This window comes from Vidua macroura, chromosome 1 (assembly GCF_024509145.1).
Source record: "Vidua macroura isolate BioBank_ID:100142 chromosome 1, ASM2450914v1, whole genome shotgun sequence".
NCBI lineage: Eukaryota > Metazoa > Chordata > Aves > Passeriformes > Viduidae > Vidua > Vidua macroura.
Genome location: NC_071571.1, coordinates 111,668,671 through 111,686,837, shown reverse-complemented (window position 1 = coordinate 111,686,837; position 18,167 = coordinate 111,668,671). Strand labels below are relative to the sequence as shown.

Below are 18,167 nucleotides of genomic sequence, written 5' to 3'. Positions count from 1 at the left end.
TTTTATCAATATGGTAAATCAGCACGCATTGGCCTTTGATGGGAATGGGCACATGCATTAGAAGTTACTTGTAAGTCATGCCAAAAATATGCCAGTCTGATTTGTCAGAGTATGAATGTAAATACGGTAATATACCCCACTTCTTTTTTCTGGCTTTATTTTTTCTTAAAATGTAGAAGCATGTGCATGTTTTAATTTTTTTTTTTTTTGGCATGGATTTACAATAAAATAATATTCCTTTTTTATAACACATCACTGAAAAAGATGGTCTGGCTATATATTTTATTAGCTAATAGCCTTGAGAAGAGGGCTAGGAGCTGGGCCACTGAAGGCAGTGAGAGGATACAGCATCAGCAAGGACTGAGTCATTACTTCCTTCTTTTGGCTAGAGTAAAGGACAGAAACAATTTTTCCTGATGAAATCAGACCACTCAGGTATTTCTGTATAATTACTTAGAAGGTGTTATAGACCTCCACATTGTTCTCTGAAACACTCACATGCAAGCCAGCTCCATGAATGACATCAGTCCAGTCTTGGTAAACTCTACTGAGAGCTGAAATATAGGATTTTATGTTCAGCCTCTTGCTAATTTGGTTGAGCATTTCTCAGCTACAGCTGGTTCAGAGCTCGGCCAGAGCAAGCAAGGGGCTATCTGCATCTTATAATGTGGAGATGAAAGGCCAACAAGGTCTGCACTGCTGGGGGTGTGAAATTGTGCAGCTGGGGGGAGACAATTCATCAGCTTCCTGGCAGTGAAAGCTGGAGACACCTTTCTTTTCTATATATTCAGGCAACAAGAATAAGGAATGTTGCGGGTTATGCTCCTTATGTATGTATCTCTTTTAATGTAATTCCTGTTGTGTTATACCAATTTATACAGAAGTCTAGGAATGTCAGTGATTGATTCAAATTATAAAATAAACAGGAGGAAGTTGGTGAAATCTGGAGTTATTTAGGGAAGGGCATCCTTAAAACTGTGTTACAGTGGGAGGTTGGAGACATGAGCATCTGCTCTATGGGCAAATTTAGTTATAAAACCCAGTTCCTGTATAGTCAGTGGAGCATACCTATCAAATCTGGGCCTTAGCTCACTTTCTCTCCATGAAGGAATTTCATCTGGTTTGAGCAGAACTGGAATTTTGACAGAGATGCTTGATTAGAATAAATGGAGCATTCCTATCAAATGCAGGGGACTAATGAATCCATTGGTAAGCTCCATTAATTTCAATACAGTGTTAAACATGTTAAATGTTATAAGAGAGAGGTTGCTGTGTATGTGCACTTTCCAATTTTTTCAATGCTGAATTCTAGCTGATTTTAGATTATTTTTTTAGTTTCCATAAAGCATGAGTATAACCAGTGTTTTCATGTTTAGAAAGGTAAATAAGCATCTGTTTTGTGGGTATAAAAAACAGAAAATATATTTTTAGTAGGACCTCCCATTCAAAAGTGGCTTAATTTAGTGCTTAATTTTCAGAAAATGTGTTTCAGGCCCAGAAAAAATCTTTGCCAATGTTCATCACAGAACAATATTTGCTTTTATCCTAATTCTCTTCTCCCTCCCAAATAAGATTTCCATTATATAAACAAACAACAACAATAAACAGCATAAAAAACAATGTTATAGACATGATGATATATTTTGCATTCCCATTTTATAACACATCATTTCTATGTATTGATGTGACACCCATCACATCAACAAACACTAATTTAAACTCCACCTATTTTCAAAAATACTACCACTGATCAATTTGGTCCATGGAGTTTTAGGAAATGTAAAATTCAACACAGGTTAAGTAGGTGACAAGCCAAGTGGAAAAGTGTAAGAAAGTTAAAACTGACCATTCTTCCTCCACTTAGCACCCTCGTGAGGTGCAGAAGTGATTTGGACAATAGGTAATCCCATTTAATTCTAGTTAAATAGTGATCTTGTCCTTTCCATAGCCACACTTTCATACACACTATCTCCATTCTTCTTCACTTCCTGCTGAGACTTGCATCTCAGCATAGTGCTTGATAGGAAATCAAATCCTGCAGTAGGTTTTACAGTAGGGGAGTACAAACAAATTAACAACTTACTCTCTTAATCTTTCTTGCTGGGCCTTGGTCTTTCATTGAGGAATATCTCCATACTAAGATAGCCACCACAGCTGGGAAAGAAGAGGCTAGAGATTCATTACAACACTTGCACTATTCAGTGTATATACATCAGCATATGTAAGGAATCACAGAAAAACCATGCATTTGCTTTTTATTGGCTTGAAAACACCTAAGTTTGGATGTTTTCATCAAACTCCACCCATCTGATAAAGCTGCTCCAGTGCACTGGAGTGTAACAGTTTTTGCTGATGTCTGGTTTGAATGTCCCAAGACAATGCTGTTGTTGTCCCTGGTTATACACTATAAAGAGTTTTTCTCTACAGATTTTTAACTCCTTTTCAGGCAGCAGTGGGCTACAATTAGGTCTTTCTTGGCCTCACAACCTACATGAAAGGAATCTATCTCCCTCAACCTTTCCTTCAAGGTTTCCATTAGGTTCCAGTTGCTATGATGGCCTGGCTCAGAGCCATCTCTCCTGAGATGGCTCTCATCATCAAAGCCATCTCCTGCTTCTTAGCAGCCTTCTTGAAGTGTGGAGGGGAACTGTGAACTTTGAGGGGAAACCTGGGCACATTATTCCAGCTGCTTTCTTACGAGCACTGAGTAGAGAAGGATAATAATTTTTCTTGATCTTTTGGCTCTACACTTTAAATAGCCAGTATGAGATGTAGTTTGTCTGTGATCAGAGAGTATGCTGTTAGCTCATTTTCAGCTTGGCACCAACCTCTGGGTCCTTTTCAGCAAGGCAAAATGTCTATAAAGACAGATGCATCCTTTGGGGTGAGGGGAATGCAATCTTTAAAACCAGTAACTACTTCTTCCTCTTCTCCCTTTCAAGAGAGAAAAAAATCCCTCTGGTGCCTACTTGTGAGTATGTGGTTAGAAACAATGATTTTATTGAAACCAAGAAACAACTAAAATCTGTTGTTTCAAAATATTTCCAGGTAAAGCAGAGTCTCTAAAATCAACTGGTTCACAAATTCTTTAACTATTAGTAAAAATAACGTAGGTACTCCAAAGTACAAAACCACAAGCTTTAGAAAAATATTTTCACAAAACATTCAAGTACAAAGTTAAAATACTAAGGCAACCTTCTTTGCTGCTAATACATTAAGTCCTTTATCTGTCTATGTATTGTTACAACAAAAATAAGTAGAGCAGATAAGTGCTTTCTTTTTTTTGGAATTGGCTATTAAAAAGAGGTCTCTCTTAAAGTTTTTTTGATACCATTCCGCAGTGGGATAGCTGTTATGTATGAATCTTTTTGTTGAAAGGAATTTGAAATGAACTGTAAACAGAAAACAACCCCCCTTTTGATACCAGTGGAATTTTGTTCAGTACCAACTGTTAGTAGCCATTAGATGCTAAGTAGGCAGATTGGAGTGATGTTTCTTGAAATCCTACATAGTATGCAGAACATGCTTTCATTGTGCTTCCTGGCATTAAAAGCTAATGTGCCTTATTTGGAAATATGATGATCAGGTCTGTTAAATTATGCTCAATCAGCTTACATAATAACACCTATATTTTGTTATTAATTTCAGATTTCAGAGACCTATGCCTTCCTACCGAGAGAAGCGGTGACACGATTTCTAATGAGCTGCTCAGAGTGCCAGAAAAGAATGCATTTAAACCCAGATGGAGCGGATCATAAAGGTAGTTTTAGTGTCAAATAGTGGGATGTAAAGTAATTTTATTTCTAATACCCATTTATACTTTCCTAGCTTAAGTGTGGGTTCATATAAATTTGGTAGACTGTAACAGTTCAGTAAGTCAGATCATCTCATTTACTTAAGCTGGAAGGTAGTGAATCTTGTGCTTTCAGTTAAGGATGGAGTGTAATGCCATCTGCACCCTCAATAGAAAGATGATTTTATCTGGAGGAAATAATTTATTTTGCTATGGAAATGTTTGTATGGGAGCTTAAGCGTAAGGAATGGATATTTAGGGTAGAAGAGCTCATCAATTTTCATGGTTTGATCTTGGTTTCCCTTTTTCTTTGGGAAACTTCCATTTGTACAGCCTACAAGCCATTGCAAATGCAAAAGTTAGAGCTAAATAACATAACAGTCTGACTTTGACTGCAGAATAGGATGGCATAGCCTCCACAATTAACATATATTGCATAATAACTATTTTTTTGCAGATAATGGAAAACCTCCAACATTGGTGACCAGTATGATTGATTACAATATGCCCATTACTATGGCTTATATGAAACACATGAAGCTGCAGCTACTAAATTCACAGCAAGATGAGGTAAAACCTGAAATCTTTTACGTTTGGTTTCCTGTTCTCCTGCATTGCTTTGTACTTTGTCTTTCAGGTAGCTAGGAAACTGAAGTGAAGATGATTGTCGATCCCATCTTTATAATTTTGTTGCTAAAACAGTCAGTCTGAAGCCAAGGCAGGGTTGTTTTCAAGCAATCAGACTGAGAGAAAATACCATGACTTATGGCCCTTCTGTGACGGGGTAGTGAATGTACTTTGAATTGCCTGAAGGTGCTCTTTCACTGGGCTGGTGGAAAGGGTGATGTGGGCAGCATGCTCTCTTGAGACTTAGTTCTGTGCCCAGCAGTGACTTCCATTGTCTGCTTTTAGAAACCAATACCATCAACAGCTGGAATGACTGCCATGGTGTTCTCAAGGCTAGCAAACACAATGCAACACATGGTACTGACAGTGATGAAAGTCTTGGCAACATCAGTTGAAAACTTTAAGGCAAAAAGCTTAATGATAAGAGTAGGAGTTGCTTTTGAAATTTTGAATAAAAAGGCAGAAAAAAAAGAAGGAGAAGTAGACTGAGAATCAAGCTTCTTCATAAAGAATTGGGGTTGGATTGTATTTATTTCTTCTCAAAGGTTGTTTGCTTTCGCTGATTTATTCAGAGTTTTCCCAGATCTTAAGAAGTGCTCCATCAATTCACATGCCCATACCAAATTATTTATAATAACCTCATGTTGCTAGAAGTTTGCTCATTTACCATTTAAGCTGCCAAATAGAAGCTCAGCTCTGTGCCAGCAAAAAAACAGTTCTGCATTCTATGTCCTCCTGTCCAACTACAAGGTATTTTTTAATAAAGAAAGCCTTCAAAAACAACCTTAGCAGCTAGATTATGTCAATACCCTGACTGACTTCTGACTTGTGCAGAGTTAGCCACATTTGTTTTCCCAATAAGTAGGTATGGGCTATTGCTGGAGATTTCATGAATTAATCAACACTCCCTGGAATGGGGATTTCACCACTCTTCTAGAAATGTCAGGATCCTCGTTTCAGTTTGGCCCCTTTTTTAAATTGCAGAGGGTATAGGGCGAGATCCCCAACTCAAATACAGCCTAGTCATATTTTCCTTCTATTGAGCCTCCTGCTTATTTGAAGGATCTGGAAGTAGAGTTTGAACTAGCAGGAGAGAAGAGGCTTTATTCTGCAGTAACCTTAGGAATTAAAGGACTCCTTGGTTTCTACACCTTTTCCCTTTGAGAATTACTACTTCCACAGCAGGGTCAGGCACTCATGCTGGATCAGGACCCCATGCCACAGATCTTCAGTAGCCTGAATGTTTTGGTGTAGTCTTTCTGGTCTGATGACTGACATTTTTGTTAAAATAGTTTTTCATCTAGACAAGCCAGTGGCAATGATATGGAGGCAGCAGGACTCAACTTTGCTTGGTATTTCCCTGCCCAGCTTGGTTTTGTAGCTCTGTTGTTACTGTATATGAAATGCCTGCAGCAGTGGACTTATGAAAGTAATTCCTTATATGTTTTAGTAATAATAATTTTTTAGGGCAGAGTGGGCACAAGGAAAGTTTTGGATTTATGAAAGTAATTTTTTTTTACATTTTAATAATAATAACCTTTCAGGACAGAGTGGGCACAAGGAAAGTTCTCAAGATAATCCTTATGTCTCTTCTCAAATCACGGTTTTGCCAAGGTTTTTTTTCCCCCGGGCTGTACATTTGTTTGCCCTGAGAACAAAATGACAGGGAAAATACAGTACAAAGGAGCGAGACATCTGGTTCAAACTATTTCATGAACTTAAAAAACAGGCTTGGGTTTGTAGGAAAGATTTAATCAATCATATATGTATTCTTGTGTGGAATTGAGACAGGAGTAAACTTGGATCCCACTGCTACCTAGCACAATGACTGAAAATCTCCTAATTCTCTCATCCTCAATTCCACATTTTTAAACTGAGACCGCTGATGAGAGGGAAAAAGGTTTCATCTAAAAGGAGAGCTTACCACTTTGTAGGAATTTAGAGCTGTGCTGCAGCTCCTATAAAGATGCCAATGGTTCTCAGTTTTTGTTCCCATGTCCATGTGTCCATGCAGATTCAGACAGAGGTTTACACAGATAGAGGTTTTACACAGTTTGGGAAGTGGAGGCATTCTGCAGTGCTGTAGGCAAACAGAGGCTGCCTTAGTTGTTGTTTTATAACTGTGCAAGTGTCAGCCAGAGCCCCCTTTCTGTGACCCCATCAAATTGCCTAACCTCAGAACTGAAATACGTGAGCTGCTGCTTGCTGGTTCCTGCAGTATTCACTGAGAATTACCCCTGCGTTTTAACAGAGACACAGCAATCCAGAAGGTCTGGGGGAGTTTGTTTTCTTATCTTGCTCTTTGAACGAGCAGAGTGCATTTTCCCTAAACCTCAAACCCATCTGGCGAATGCCCTGGCCCTGTCTGTCTGGGGCAGGAGGCTGGTGGGCACCAGGGCTCATCTGTGAGGGCAGTGTTTGGGTGTTTGCTGCTGCTGTGACTGGGGTGCTCCTGCCTTATGTAAGGCAAGACAGACAGGTGCCTGTTGGAGAAGCCTTCACTCTTCCACTTGTTTTTTTACAAATCCCTGAGAACAAAGTATGTTTATTTCCTTATTTGTCATTGTCCTGCTGTGGCAGTGCAGAGCAGCTTCGCCTTGTGTGTTGTCCCACTCTTGCTCCTGACTGGCATTTGCAGTACTTCATCCTAATTTAACATGAGTCATTACTGCAGGGAAATTGCTTTCTGAAAACAAGAGAAATGTCCACACAAACTGGAAATATTGCTGAGACCCAGGGGAGGAACTGATTTAAGAGTCTAACACTCAGAAAGAAGCAAGCAGCTATATTAATACCTGTAATATCCACTTCACAACAAATACACAGTAAATCATATTCTAGACATTGCTATTTTTCTAGGTCAGTTCTGGTGAACAACTCAGAAAAATAGTCAGAATCCTGTCTTGTCCTGTTTTGATTTAAAAATGTAAATAACAATGAATTGGAAAAATATTTCAAACATTTTCAGGGCATTTTCATTTACAAATCTATTTGCCATATTTTCCTCTCAGTTCTTTCAAGTACTTTTCTTCTTAACAGGGTTGACCATCTTAGAAAAGTTGTTACTGAAAATATATTGCCTTAGGTTTGTACATTGCCTCAGCCATTTCCAGAGCAAGACTTGTGGATTAATTTCTAATCCATGAGTGGGTCCATGAACTTCAGTGGGACTGAAACAACTGAAGTCAAATATGTATTTGAATATTTTCTGGCCTATGTCTAAAACTGTTTTCTTTTATAAAAGTTCTGATAATGATCAGAACTTTTACTTTTTACCCTTTTTATCATCCCTGTTAAATACTCTGTAACTGGACTTGATGGATAAATCATATTAAAGATGTACAATGTAGAATAAATTTGCAGTGATTCTCCTGTGATTATATTCCTTTTATTTGCCACTGACTGTCATGACCATGCTCAGAACTTTTATAGGCTTTCTCATTTTCATAGATGCTTCTTTAAACAGAGTGTAAGTGTGACATCATGTCAAGGGAATTTGACCATGGATTCTTACCAGGTCAGGTTGCCATTTGGAAATATCTTCCTGTGAGTCTTTGTGGTTTAACCCCAGCCAGCAACTAAGAACCATGTAGTGGCTTGCTCACTCCTCTAGCCACTCTGGTAGGATGGGGAGAAAATCAGAAAAAAAGTAAAAACCCAGGGGTTGAGGTGAGAAGAGTTTAATAATTTAAACAAAGTAAAATAACTACTACTACTGCCACTACTGCTACTACTAATTGTAATGAAAGGAGAGAGAGAGAAGGAGGAATAAAACCCAAGAAAGACATGTGATGCCAAATAAAATTCTTCACCACCTACTGAATGATGCCCAACCCTCTGGTCAACTCCTCCCAGTTTATATACTGGGAATAATGCTCTGTGGTATGGAATATCCCTTTGGCCAGTTCAGGTCAGCTGTCCTGGCTGTGCTCCCTCCTTGTTTCTTGTGCACCTGCTCACTAGCAGAGCATGAGACCTGAAAAGTCCTTGATTTAGAGTAAGCACTTCTTAGCAACAACCAAAACATCAGCGTCTTATCAACATTATTCCCACAATAAATCCAAGCACAGCACTGTACCAGCTATTCGGAAGAAAAGTAACTATCCCAGCCCAAACCAGGACAGGGGTCATTCACAGGGTTACTGACTTCCATGTAGGAAAAGTAAAGGATTCAGGCAGGGAATACAGGGAGGTCTCCTCAGTCAAATTTGAATAACAAGGGCTTGGTATGGGGTCTCTAGTTACCAATTCTTTTCTGGAATATACTATGGAACTACTATGTAGTATCCTCATAGCTGAAAAATTACATTTGTCAATTTATCATATCACATATATGCTGTATTTTCCTCCCTGTTTTTGATATCCTCTGCTTGTTTTCTTATATACAAAAATGTTTAGCATGATTACGCTCTACCCCCGGTGTGAGTGAAACAAATGGGAAGAGAATGAGCTGCACATATAATGTGAGCAGTGCACCATGTTTTCTGACATGCCTCTTTCTACTTGCAGGATGAGAGCTCTATAGAAAGTGATGAGTTTGATATGAGCGACTCAACTAGAATGTCAGCTGTAAACTCTGACCTCAGCTCAAATCTGGAGGAGAGAATGCAAAGTCCTCAGAACCTCCAGGGCCAGCAGGATGGTAAGGCTCTCATTTTGTACAGAAAATGTGGCATTGCTTTGTCTTTTTTTTCCCATTCTGTGCTTTCATTTAGAATTTGCTTTTCTTCATAGTGTGTTTCATTAGGTAATTTGAAATACATGTTCCCTGTATTTTTTTTTTTAGGTTAATTTATCTGTTGCTTAGGCAACAGGTGAGTGCTTAGACAGCTATATGTTAAGTAGCATTATCCTACTGTCTATATAGATATATATATATATATGTAATGTGACCATGCAGAGGAATAAAAGGAAATGAAACTCAAACCTTTCTGAGGCAACCCAGAAAGCTGAGGAAGTTGTTTTTACGAGGAGGGAGAGTAGTGTCACAGAAGCTGGTTATTTGGGAGATAGGAACTGGAATGTGATATTCAGAAGAAAGGATGAAAACAACAGATTCCTATGGAGAAATGCAAAAGATGAGAAAACAGCAAGCAGCATTGCACATTTGAATGTTAATTGTTTCTTTTTTACAACACAAAGCTACTTTTTGGTCAGAAATAAAACTGATTTACTTGGCCTTGAAGGTGCATAGGTGTGTAGTCTTTGGATTCAGCCCTTGTTATATAGCAAGTTAAATGAGTCTGGTTTGGAATGAACTTTCTTCTGGATTTCGGAGCTCACAAATAGCCTCTCTCCTACAGACTGTGACAGTGGCTCAAGAGTGGCACATGAATGCACAACACCCAAAGTGCAGGTCTATTCTATTGCCATTAGAAACACCACTTTGCAATTCTGTACTTGCTACTTGGGAATTTCCTGATCGTATCTGCCAAATCAGAAATGCTTTTCTATATTTCTCTTGAACACTAAATATATGGGATTTGACAGCAAGCCTGAATGCTTTGCACTTCATGCATCATGGTCATTTGCTAGCTGGTAAGATATTTAGGTGAGAATGGCTGTGGTGCATAGTGGCTGATAGGACCTGGTGATGGGTTGAATCTTCAGCTGGGTTGCTCTCCAAACAAAGGAAGGAGTAGGATGTCTGTGATAATTTGATAGGCCAGATTCTAACCACAAATTCCTTTTGTCTGAGTGTCCTCAAGCTATCACATTTTTTTTTCAACTTTTAACTAATTTCTGTCTACATATGTTCACTAAAGGAGCTGTTCTAATGCACATGATGTGTGAAAAGATAGTTCACTTTCCTGCTGAAGTTTTACTTTTCACAGGGATAATATGTTATAGTAATACTGCTAACTTAGAGACTTCAGGGATACTTAGGAAAGTGATTTTTTAATGTATCTGGCTTTCACTGCAATACTATGCTGTAGAAGTTTCATATATATAGTTTCTTAATAATGCTTATGTCTCAAATAAAAGTTGTAGCTCAGTACAGTAACCTGTGAAGAAATGCCTGTCATACATATCTTAACACCTGCTGCAACCAGATTCATGTGCCACATGCAATCATATTAGACCCTAAGTATGAATGATAATATGCTGCAAATCTGTCACTTGCTATTTGAAATGTATGGGAAGTAAATCCACTGTGGGCTTTGAACTTCAGACAGTGTGATCTTACAGTATGGCTTTAAATCTCGCAGCTTTCCTTCCCTTCCTCCCAGATGGTACTTGCTCACCTTCCTAAGGCAATCCTATTTTTTCCTGCATCTTCTCGCTAAAACATCTGCTGACAGAGAGATTTGAAATAGCCACTCTTCCTGCTTCATTTTTTCCTTTGCTAGCTGTTGTCAGGTAGCAAACCTAAGTGTGGCTAGTTATAGCAACACTGCTGTTTCAGATGTGGGAGAAGGGGCTGAAGGAGGAGCAGAAAGACATGAGAGAAGTGGAGGGAAGAAGGAGGAGAGGAGAGGGCATGAAAAAAAGAAGACTGGAAGAAAATAAACAATATGAGATGTAGAGGAAGGGAAGTTGGAACAGGAAGGAGGGAAAATAAAAGGGAACTTAAATGAATTTAGCAGTACAATCCCTTCTGCTGCCACAGGCTGCATTGTAAAATTCCACAGATTTAATCCTTAATTATAGAGCACGTGCACTGAAATCATGACCAAAGCATAAATCTGTGTCAAAAGTAATTCTTGCTCTTTTCCCTCAAACATTCTGTATGTCTATGAAAGTTTATGTCAGCTACCACATTCAGCCTATGGATAAAGACACTTGGCATTTGCCTCATCTGAAATGTGCTTTCTGCATCCTGGCAGGTGAAAATTTGCTATTGCATAAGGTCACCTTTGCACATGCAGTTGGAAATGGTGGAATGGGACAGCACAGGTCTTCTGCTGCCCCAAGCATGCTCTCTTTGGGAGGATAATTTTTTAATTGGAATCATTAGGAAAACTGATGCCTGGGGTGGATTAGGGACAGCTCTAGTGTACCTAAAGGCGATGTGTTTAATCACTTTACTTACCTGGTTTTCCATGTGAAGTAGCATGAGAATATTTTGGGACATCCCCTGTTTTTTTTCTATGGATTTAAATTGATGTGGTACTAGAATATAAACAGTCTGTGTGACCTAGAGGAATATAATAGTGAGCTGGGCCATGCTACTGAGGGATAGATGGAGGCTCCTCTTCCAGTTCAGTTTATCAGAGCATCAGAATGTTGACACTGTCTATGTAAAAGAAATATGATGCTTTCATAGCCTCGTCCCTTGGGGCTGTACTTGCATCCTATTTAGACAGGCATTTTTCTTTGGGAGTCCATTACAGAGCTCATACTAGAAAATTTGACCTGAGGTTTCTCAGTGTGTTCCAGCCCAATACTATGTCCTGTTTCTCATGGTTAGGTTGCTTGAACCTAATAGAATAAAGGCAAGTATGAGAGCAACTCACAGTATCAGCTGAAAGCAATAGACTTCTACACCCAGAAATGCCATGGGAGGTGAGAAAAATGCTGAGGAGGAAGGGCACAGAGACAGAAGGTGCATATTTACTCAGAGTAGATGGTGCTGGTACTGCCCAAAAGTCCTGGGCTCTGCAAGTGGACTGAGGCTTAATAGTAGCTGTACTAAGCTTATTGGGTGGAAAGGGTACAGGGAATGAAGGAAGTAATGAAAAGAGTGGACAGTTGGTGAATTGTATCCACGGTACTGAAGTTGCTGCAATAGTACTAAGGACAGTTCCCACTTTAAATTAGCCTTTGTACGCTTTTAAATAACAGGGTCTTGAGTCACACCTGCTGGTGAATGGCTGAAAATCCTGAGCACCTGCAGGGCTGCTGCAACGGTGGGGTAAGAGTTGGAAAAGGGCTGCTGCTCTTCCCTGGGGAGATGGAAAAGGAAAGGAGCTCTAATTTACAATTTGTTCATTCCCCAGCTGGGAATGGGATATGGCTCTCTGCTTACCAGTGCCTCAGAGGTGTTCTCTAGCAGCCAGCTGGATAATAGAGCTGCAAATTGCTCATGTGTTCCTTTCTCTTTTCCTTGCCTCTTGCTTGCCCCTGTTTTCTTGATTCCCTAGACATGACACAATTCTGTGTCCTAAGCTGGTTCTTTGGAGTAAGCCCTGTGTGTAACTCATCTGCAGGCAAAACTCCAACTTGAGAGCTGTCTTTAATTTTCCTTTCTCTTAATAATGCTCTTGGGTCTCTGATGTTGCTGGATCAAACCCTTTTGCCCATCTCAGACCACAGACAGCAGGCAAGGTTTGTGAACGGAGTTAGAAATAAAGGAGCTTCTTTTGGTTTTTTAAGTTAGTGGTTCAATCTGTTTAAAAAAATGGTTTTTTTGTAGTGAAAAGTGACCTCTAGATAGGCCTTCAAAGGAGCAGCAACAGCTTCTACCCTGAGTGAATATAGGACTTTTGTTGCCCTTGCCTGTTAGCTGGAGCCCTGTGCAGAGCAGCTGGGTGTGTTTCCCTCCTCACTGTGGTAGTTCATTAGTTACCAAGACATGAGATATATAGGGGGATGCTCTGATTAGAGGAAGTTAAGAGCAGTGAGGAGAATTAAGTATAAATTTGACATTGCATTTTTTTTCTTGTTTGTTTGGTTTTTACTATATGAGCTATCAAATAAAAGTCTGGGATGAGTCTATTTGACTGGATCTCAAACTGAAAGATGCAGGATGGATTTATTTTCAGTATTTCTCACTGTACTGAGGTATACCAAAACATATCAGTGATTAGTCTGGATTTGGGTGGAGGGACTGTCTTCTCTTCAATCTAGTTTTTAGAAAATTATAGTTACATGGTTTTATATATATATATATATATATATATATATATATATATATATATACACACACACGCAACTACCTCTCACAGACACTGTGTGGAGACATATGGGAGCTTATAGGAGCTAACCATGACAAGATGGTCAGAAGTCAACCTTTAACAGGGATTGTGCTGCCAATTTAGATGTAGAGATTAATAGGCTTTTCCTGGTTGTATTATCCCCAATTTATAGAAAACTGAGCAATAATATTTTTATACAATGGAGGATTATGTCTTCGAGTAGTTTGTGATCACTTGGATGGTGTCAGTTCTCTTTCCTTGGCATGTTCAAATTGCCACGTTTTACACAATATAGATGTAGGAAACCTGGCTGTTAACATTAACTATTCCTTTCATTCATTTGTGTTTGTGACAGATGCAAGTATTGGAGTCAGCCATCTAAATACCTGTTTTCTGCATCAAAGCTATAATCTCTACACAATTGCTTCACCTGAAATAAGTAACATTAGCTGATTAAGTTGTCAAAACTGACTGTCTATGCAAAAGTGCAGACTTGCTGTTGATTTTTCTCTCTGAATGAAGTCCAAGCCAAGAGTTTAATCCATCTTCTCATTCAGAACTTGTTGTGCTGTTGTACTTCTTTCTGCTTTTGTCTTTATTCCACTGAAACCTGGACTCCCTGTCTTGAAACATTGACTTTTCTTTCTTCTCAAAGCAATTCAAGTTCAAGATATATGAGTCCAAGCACCAACTGCAGGCCAAAGTGAAGACAGATTGGTGAAAGCGCATAATGGAGTAAATTGTTGACAATGCTGTTGACAATGTATTGGCCCTGCTCTTGATGTTGAGCAAAGTGAGGGGTAGCAAAGCCACATCAGAGCAGATGATTCACAGCATTAAATCCATGACAACCTTTTTGCTAGTAATTAGGAATTTTCAGTGGAAATGTTATTTTTCATTAATTTATAAAACCAATTGACATCAAGAGGTATTGTGCTTTTAATTTTTGTTCAAGCACTGAAAGGTTTTACAAATGTCCTTGTTCTGAATGAGGTATAAGTCCACTTAATTTCAGCAAAGGCCCACTAAAGGTTAGCCAAACTGTTTACAGAGTTTAGATATCTTTTACTAAAAACCTTTACTTCTTTAGACTTCAAAACAAAGCACCTGACATTTCTGTGGTATATGGGATAGACTAAAATTACCACATGAAGTCATAAAGCCTTAATAAAAATACTAAAAATAAAATAAAAAGCAGTCCATCAGTTTTCCTACATGTCACCTCATATACTTTTAGAAAACCTTTTAATTTTAGGGACTTTTTCTGACTTGACTGGTTTTATTCGCAGTCTGTAGATCCATATCAATAAAGCTAAAATGCTATTAAAGTTGTTTATAATGCTTATACTTTATACAAGACATTGGACATGCAAATTAATAAACATTTTACTGTGAAGGAAAATATAATTTTTGTTCAATAGGGAAGGTTTGGGCTGATTAAGAATGTTAACTTATAAAGAGGATAGAAAAAACATTACTATTTTTTTCTTTGGTGAAGTGAAAGATCATTTAAAATTACATTTGAGCTAGGACCAGGTGATCTGACAATTTTGTGATATTTTCAGACCTTCCAGTCTTGTTCAAACCACTGAAATTTGCAACATTTTGGGAAATGTCAGGTCTTACTCACTTCTTACCACTCAGAGTGAAACGATAAATACTAGTTTTCTGAAAGTGAAAATCTAAGATACCTGCCTTTGTCATGGCAGTGGAAAAGGAGCACAGATGTGACATACAGAGGCAAAGGTCTCCTGTCTCTGCAGCTGTTGATCTGCTACTGTCTGCAATCACCAGCTTTCTTACTGAATAAAGCAAAAGACAGTGCAGTCACACATATATGTTTCTGAGTAAGTCTATGGGCTGCACTGAAGTGTATCACAGATGTCAAAATCACAGAGGTTTCTTTAGACAGGGAGTTAGTTATAATATGTTGCTCTGTCTGAGAAAATCAGCATCATCTTCACCTAAGCAGAGTTAAAGTGTACCTGAGAAGCTGGCATGTGATGCTATTTTGCTTCAGTGGAGCTGCACCTGGAGCGATTTAGCTCATCAGATTTGGTTTGATGGATTATTATTTGCACAAACCAAAGCATTGTAGTGGAAGGTGTCCCTGCTTACGGCAGAGGGGGTGCAACCAAATGATCTTTAAAGTCCTTTCCACTCAAAACATTCTATGATTCTATGATTTAAGAAAGAGGAGAAAAATGGTGAAACATGACCAGAAAGTCAGAGAGTTTTGTAAATCAAGTTTCAGTGGTGTTTTAATGGCTTCTTTAGAAATGATACCTTATCAGTGCAAAAGGCACTAAGAGTGACACTGTAACGATGCTTGAGCAGTGCTACAATGTCACTGACAATGAATATTACTGAGCCTGGGAAAGAACTTGAAATGTTGCTGCAGCTACGTTAGAAACTTTCAGCCCTTAACATCGTTGAGGAGAGCTGGGTGGAATTTTCAGCAAATCAAGTATTTTAATGGACTGATTGCTGATGAGGCAGCTGCTGTGTGCATTGTCATCAGAATACTGAGATGATACATGAGACACTTCTATTGTATGAGAGATGAAAATCTTCCTTTGACTCTACACACAATTCAAATTTGTTCAGAATTAATCATCAACCTTTCTCAATGGAGAGCACTCCTTCCTTCCTCCTAGACCTACCTAATACACAATGGTCTCAAACTGGGATTTGGACATGAGCACCCATCTCATTGAAGCATAGCAAATGGATTGCTTTTATAACTGACTCTTTTAATATGTAGAGTTACTGTATTTACATTTACTAGTTGCAAGCATCTTGTGAGTTGGCTTTAGTGAATATTTCCCCCTTGCTCCATGTTACTTCTGTGTGTCTTATTCCATCTTGTAATAACTTCTGGGATTTAATTTTTTTTTTTTTTTTTGACATGTCTCTGTTTGTTTCTTATCTTATACTGTAATTTGCTTTAGAGACTAAAATATTATTAAACATGAATTATGCATTGAACAGACTCTGCTAGAGTCTGAGTGGTCTGTTGCAACCAGAGAACAATCTCGTTTCCCGCACCACCCTCCCAGCTGCACAACTGTCACTTTCTATTATGCTTGCCTTGAACAATTGAGTGTGGCTTGTAATGACAATAATTGCCTCAAAATTGTTTGTCATGTTTGCCTTGTTAGCAACAAACTACTAACTGTTGGTTACAATCAGGTTCTCAGCTATTACTCCATAATTACATCAGGGAATACTTGCAGCCAATAATAGCTGAGAAATTAGAATTATCTTTTCACAAGTAATGCTAAAATGCTTGAAGACCATTCACTCTATTCACAGCCACTCATTTTTACATCAGCAATCTACTGGTAAGTGAAGCCTGCCCCCGTGTAAAAGGCTAGCTGTAGACCTGTGTCCTTTTGCATCTTCAGAACAGTTGTATTAGTGTTGTATGTGTCCTGTAACAATGGGTATTTCACTTTGGCAATATTACTGCCCATCAAGCTATCTCTTCCTTATGCATGTACTATAGAAGGCAGTCTGCTTTTGATTTCAGTGTGCAAATCCCTGTAACTAAGCTTAGCTGGATTTCTGAAAATGTTGTTTGGTTTGGATCAATATTCTTTGTTTTTCCCCCCTATCTTAGCATATCTCAGGCTGTTCCCTCCTATTTCTCTTTAACATCAAATAAAAGGAGGGGCATTCTGCTACAGAGATTTGGTTTTGCTTTCCAGTAAATGCACTTTATCCATTTTATCCTTTCATATGTACCAATTGACTTTAGCAGAGGCTATGTGCACAGATTGCTTGATTTAATTTGTCTACTTCCGTATAGTAGAGGCGGATGGTTTTTTTCATAGTTACTGTTGAAATCCATGCTAGGCATTGACTTCCTTTTTTTTTTTTCCTACTACATATACCATTGAATAATATAGTAGAACATTTTTTTTCAGGAAAAGGAATGTAAAAGAATGTGCTTTAAAGAAATTTAATTTAGCCATTGATTCTTCACTGTGTTATATTTTAATTAAGGGAGCCGTTAATTAATTTTTTTTTCTGAATAGGAAATTCCCTGGAGACATTGGGCTGTCTTGTGAAAGACATTTTTAATATAAATTTCTTTGAAGCATTTATTGTTTGATGAAATATTTGTAATGCTGAATGTTGAAAATTAGTAGTAATTTTTTTAACCAAATGAAAATAGTTTGATTACAGGAAAAAATTAGTATTTTTTCAGCAGTATAGTATTTTGTAATAGTAAACCACATAGGAAGTGGTTATATGTATTTTCCTGAGATTTGTGAAGAGGTGTTTCAAATAATTGGTTTAATGTTGCTAGATAGTCACCGTATTTGTTGTCCTGAGGCAGAGGGACGTGCCACCTCTGAATGGCACTGAACAGTTCTGACCAATGTAGGAGCAGCCTTCCAGACTGACAGACAGAGTGACAGACTTCAGAAGCTACTCAGAGCCACTCCTGGAAAAGTGGAGGAGCACTCTATTTAATTGTCTTTGTTGGCTCTATTATGTGTGATGCTGAGAAACCAGTTCAGAACCTCAGTTGTAAGCATTGGCATTACTAATAGAAAAAAATTAGATAAAAGCTAAATTTATGTAATATACAACTTTCAGACTTAAATGCACAGAACTGAAGAGAAATTGATGCCTTAAGTCCTTAAGTCAGCTCCAAGAAGCTTTTCTCCACTTTCATCAGGACACTGGCCTTGCAGTCAGAATGTGGCTTTCCAGCAGAAAGATTGCCTTGAGATCAGTCTCTACTGCAGAGGTTCCTGCTTATGGGGATAGTTCCATCTTTGTGTTTAAAGTCTTCCATCAGTGCTTCAGTTTAACTTCAGTGTTTTACAAGCTTCCTTTCTTGTGACATAAATCAATGAGTCAGTTTAATGCATCTC

At 38.4% G+C, this 18,167-nt stretch overlaps 1 protein-coding gene and 1 long non-coding RNA gene across 10 annotated transcripts in view; one reads left to right on the top strand and one right to left on the bottom strand.

Moving 5' to 3' along the window:
- The window catches only part of NOL4 (nucleolar protein 4), a 188,680-nt gene that overhangs the window by 41,889 nt on the left and 128,624 nt on the right, over positions 1–18,167 (top strand). For 6 of the 9 annotated variants that reach the window (XM_053989402.1, XM_053989410.1, XM_053989395.1 and 3 more), the window contains 3 exons: positions 3,649–3,760; positions 4,251–4,363; positions 8,930–9,062. In XM_053989402.1, the coding sequence (XP_053845377.1) occupies positions 3,649–3,760; positions 4,251–4,363; positions 8,930–9,062 (358 nt within the window). Of the gene's footprint in view, positions 1–3,648; positions 3,761–4,250; positions 4,364–6,621; positions 6,691–7,976; positions 8,090–8,929; positions 9,063–18,167 lie in introns of those variants that run through there. The other 3 variants (XM_053989450.1, XM_053989449.1, XM_053989444.1) reach the window with 3 other exon arrangements.
- Positions 5,973–6,678, bottom strand: LOC128813982 (uncharacterized). The gene is made up of 3 exons (XR_008439238.1): positions 6,595–6,678; positions 6,345–6,500; positions 5,973–6,068 (listed from the first exon to the last, which is right to left on the bottom strand). It is a non-coding gene; the product is annotated as an uncharacterized LOC128813982 (long non-coding RNA).